This window comes from Galeopterus variegatus, unplaced genomic scaffold (genome assembly GCF_000696425.1).
Source record: "Galeopterus variegatus unplaced genomic scaffold, G_variegatus-3.0.2 Scaffold2692, whole genome shotgun sequence".
Taxonomy (NCBI): Eukaryota; Metazoa; Chordata; class Mammalia; order Dermoptera; family Cynocephalidae; genus Galeopterus; species Galeopterus variegatus.
Genome location: NW_007728803.1, coordinates 8,813 through 12,588, shown reverse-complemented (window position 1 = coordinate 12,588; position 3,776 = coordinate 8,813). Strand labels below are relative to the sequence as shown.

At 37.1% G+C, this 3,776-nt stretch overlaps 1 protein-coding gene across 1 annotated transcript in view; it reads right to left on the bottom strand.

Annotated features, from left to right (window-relative positions):
• Window positions 1-3,776, bottom strand: part of ITPR1 (inositol 1,4,5-trisphosphate receptor, type 1) — a gene marked incomplete at its 5' end in the record, with an annotated part of 156,071 nt that overhangs the window by 143,491 nt on the left and 8,804 nt on the right. The window contains one exon of the mRNA XM_008582677.1: window positions 889-1,014. Within this exon, the coding sequence (XP_008580899.1) occupies window positions 889-1,014 (126 nt within the window). The remainder of the gene's footprint in view (window positions 1-888; window positions 1,015-3,776) is intronic.

The following is a 3,776-nucleotide window of genomic DNA, read 5'->3' as shown; positions in this document are numbered from 1 at the left end:
GAGCCTGATTTAAAGAAATAAAGCAGGCTCCCATTCCAAGCCAAAACCCCCAGACTTATGGAATGAAAATACTGGGAGGAATTTTGAGGTTTAAAAAAATATATTTGTTTGTGACACCAACACCTGAGTATTATAATCCTTGCTTAGAAGAAAAATAAAGTACTGGAAGTCTCTTGCCTCATACAGGTAATTGTACAGTCAACAGAAAACACCACATCTCGGATTCTACAATGTCACTTTTTTCCTTTTCACATCACAATGTTTCTGAAATTGGGATGTATCTCACAATTATGCTCTGATGAATCTTGTTACCAACCCCACTCCCCCAACTCTACCACCACAAAACTCATATTAAACCCATGGTGTACTTCATTATGTAGTAGTCTTGTGGCTTTAGAATGAATGTGAAGCTCAGTGCAAAACCAAATCAAATGTCCTGAAGCCCTCCCAACTCTGGGTCAGGAAAGCAACAGATGGAAGGTCAAGTGCTTTGCAGAATTCCCAACGCCAGACTGCAGGAGATAAACACTCAAGCCCAGGGAAGAAATCCTTCAAGCACAGACACAGTATCAAGGAAAAGAAATCTTTATAAATTTCATTTTAATATGCCCCAGTTAATCATTCACAAATCAATCCATAAAGGGTAAAACAAAAACCAGAAATAACCTGCTTTCCTTGAAGTTTGATAAATAAAGTATTCTCAGCTAAGAGAAAAGGGTAGGAAGAAAGGAGACATGAGAAAGGATAAGAGACACAACTGCCTCTTTGTGCCACAAAGGAGAGTTGAAATAATGTGACTGTTTTCCTTATGTCTGCACAGGGATGCCACACACACGTGCACACGCACACACACTCTAACTCCACCTCCTTAGTTCCAGAAAGCCTTACCCTGCAAATGTCTACAAGGAAATTCTCAAACAATTTCCACATATGGTTGCTGGTATAAATCTCCTTCATTTCCACCTCAGTATCCACATAGCAGTGATTCAGGAAGTTAATGTATGCAATTTTAACCTGGAAGAGAAAAACAAGTTTTCCTGGAAAACCAACTTGGTATCTGTGGAACTGATTAGCTGCTTCATCTTCATAGTGAGATGGATGGACTAAGATGGTCATTCCGTTCCCCACTGCCAACTTTGATTTCTATGATTTTTTGATACTCAAAATTTACAATTATAAAATTCAAAAACAAAGCTTTTGGAAGAGAACATTTTCATGACCTCTAAGTAAAGAAAGATGCAAAAACTCTGACCACAGAAAAGGGACAAGTTTGACTATGTTAACATTTAAAATTTCTGTTCATGGAAAGGCACCATGAAAAGAGTTAAATGGCACAGGTTGGGAGAAGATGGTTGCAATGCATATACCAATAAAGAACACCTATATATCTATAGATCTGCCCATATAAGATGGGCATCCCCAAGAGAAAAAAGGCAAAAATTTGATCAAGTGTTTTCTCAAAGTAGTATCAAATGTCCGAAAAAACATATGGAAAGGGGCTCAATCCCATTTGTAACCAAGGACATTTAAAATCTCTAAGAATGATAACATATTTTCCACACAAAAACTTGTACACAAATATGCATAGAAGCATTATTCACAATATTAAAAAAATGGAAACCCAGATATCCACCAATTGATGGATGAATAAAAAAATGTGGTATATCTATATAATGGAATATTACTCAGCAATATAAAGGAATGAAGTACTGATACATGCTACGACTTGCATGAATTTTGAAAAAATTATGGTAAGTGAAAGAATCCAGTCACAAAAGACCACATATTATATAATTCCATTTATAAAAAAAGTCTAAAATAGGCAAATCCATATGTACAGAAAGAGGATTAGTAGTTGCCTAGGGTTAGGGATATTGGGAAGAAATGGGGAGACTGCTGGCAGGTATGGGTTTCTTTAGGGGTGATGAAAATATTCTATAATTAGATTGTGATGGTGATTGCTCAGCTCTGTGAATATATTAAAAACCACTGAATTGTACATATTAAATGAGTGAATTGTATGTATGTCAGTATCTCCAGATGGCTTTTAAAAACTAACAAAACAAACCACTATGAGATACCACTACATGACCTTCAAATTTAAAAAAAAAAAAAACGTAAAGGGTCTGATAATACCAAGCATTGGCAGGTGGTGAAGCAGCAAGAGCTCTGGAGGGAGAAGGGACACAATGCAAGCATTTACACTGGAAATGACTGGACATTATCAAGTCAAGTCGAAGAAACACATCCCCCATGACCCAGCCCTGCCACTCCAGCTCATGGTTACCTTCAGGAGGGAGCCTTCTGGGGAAGTTAAGGACAGGAAAAGGACACGGGGTAAGTTTTTCCTGTATTTCTTGACCCAAGTGGTGGTGACAAAGCTTTTCTCATTATAATCACTCTTGTATTATACAATTAAGATTTATATACTTTTCTGTATTTCTGTTGCATTTCAAAAAAAAAAAAGGGTAAAAAACCAAGCTAATACTTGTTATAATGCTATATACTTCCCTCACCCCTAATACTGGTTATAATATTATACCTCCCTTATCAATAATAAGAGAAACATAAACTAAAACTGTTGAAATGCTGTTTTCATCTATCAGGTATGTGAGAATCTAAAAGTTTGATAACATACTGTGGGGCAAGGCTGAGAAAAATGCAACCTCATTATTTTCATCACATTATAATTATTATTTATTACTACCTCATTATATTATAAATTGGTTCAACATTCAGAGAGGGCAATTATAGTACCTCTAAACAATGAAATTTTATTCAGCTATTAAAAAGTAATCCGAAATCTCTTTATGAATTGATATGGAAAGAAGTCATAGTATCAAGGTATGGAGTATTGTACTTAGAATGTTACCTTTTGTCTTTAAAAAAAGGGGGGGGATGGAAAGTAAAGTTTATATATACTGTATGTTTTTATATGCAAAAATCTGGAAGGATACATAAGAACATAATAAATTATTTTCTGTGGGGTGGATGGGTAGGAGCAGATTAGGAGATTTTTCATGGTCTACCCCTTTATAGCCTTTGACATTTGAAGTTTTCAAAATGTATTAACCCTTCAAAAAAATCTAAAAACATGATAAGTAGTACATATATATTTGATATGTATAACATGCTATATATACTACATTTTAGTTTAAAATATAAACTAATAGTATATATTTTAAAACATACAAGGGGAAAATATATGCTGTATGACCCATTTTTTTTTTTTACTAACCGATATATGTGAATAGGGAAAAGGAAAGCCTGGAAGGATTAACTTGAAAACTTAACAGGTACTTGTTATGGGTGGTGGAATTCTAGATTTTTTTTTTAATTACTTGCAGTTCCTCAATTTTTTTTTTCTTTTTGTCTTTTTTACTGACCGGCAACAGGATCGCAACCCTCAGTGTTGCGCCCGCACCTCGTTCAGCCAGTGAGCGGGAACCGGTCTCCACATGGGATCCGAACCCTCGGCGGGAGAGCCGCCGCACTCCCAAGTGGCGCACTCTCCAGTGCGCCACTGGGCCGGCCCATTCCTCAATTTTTTATAATGGGCATTCATTCTTTCTATAATAAGAGTTTTCTTTCTTTTTTTTTTTTTTTCCTTTGTCTTTTTTCCGTGTCCAGCAACGGATCGCAACCCTCAGTGTTGCCCCCGTACCGGACCGGGGACCGGCAACGGGATCGCAAACCTCGGTGCTGCTCCCGCGCCTCACTCAGCCAGTGAGCGGGAACCGGTCTCCACATGGGATCCGTACCCTCGGCGGGAGCGC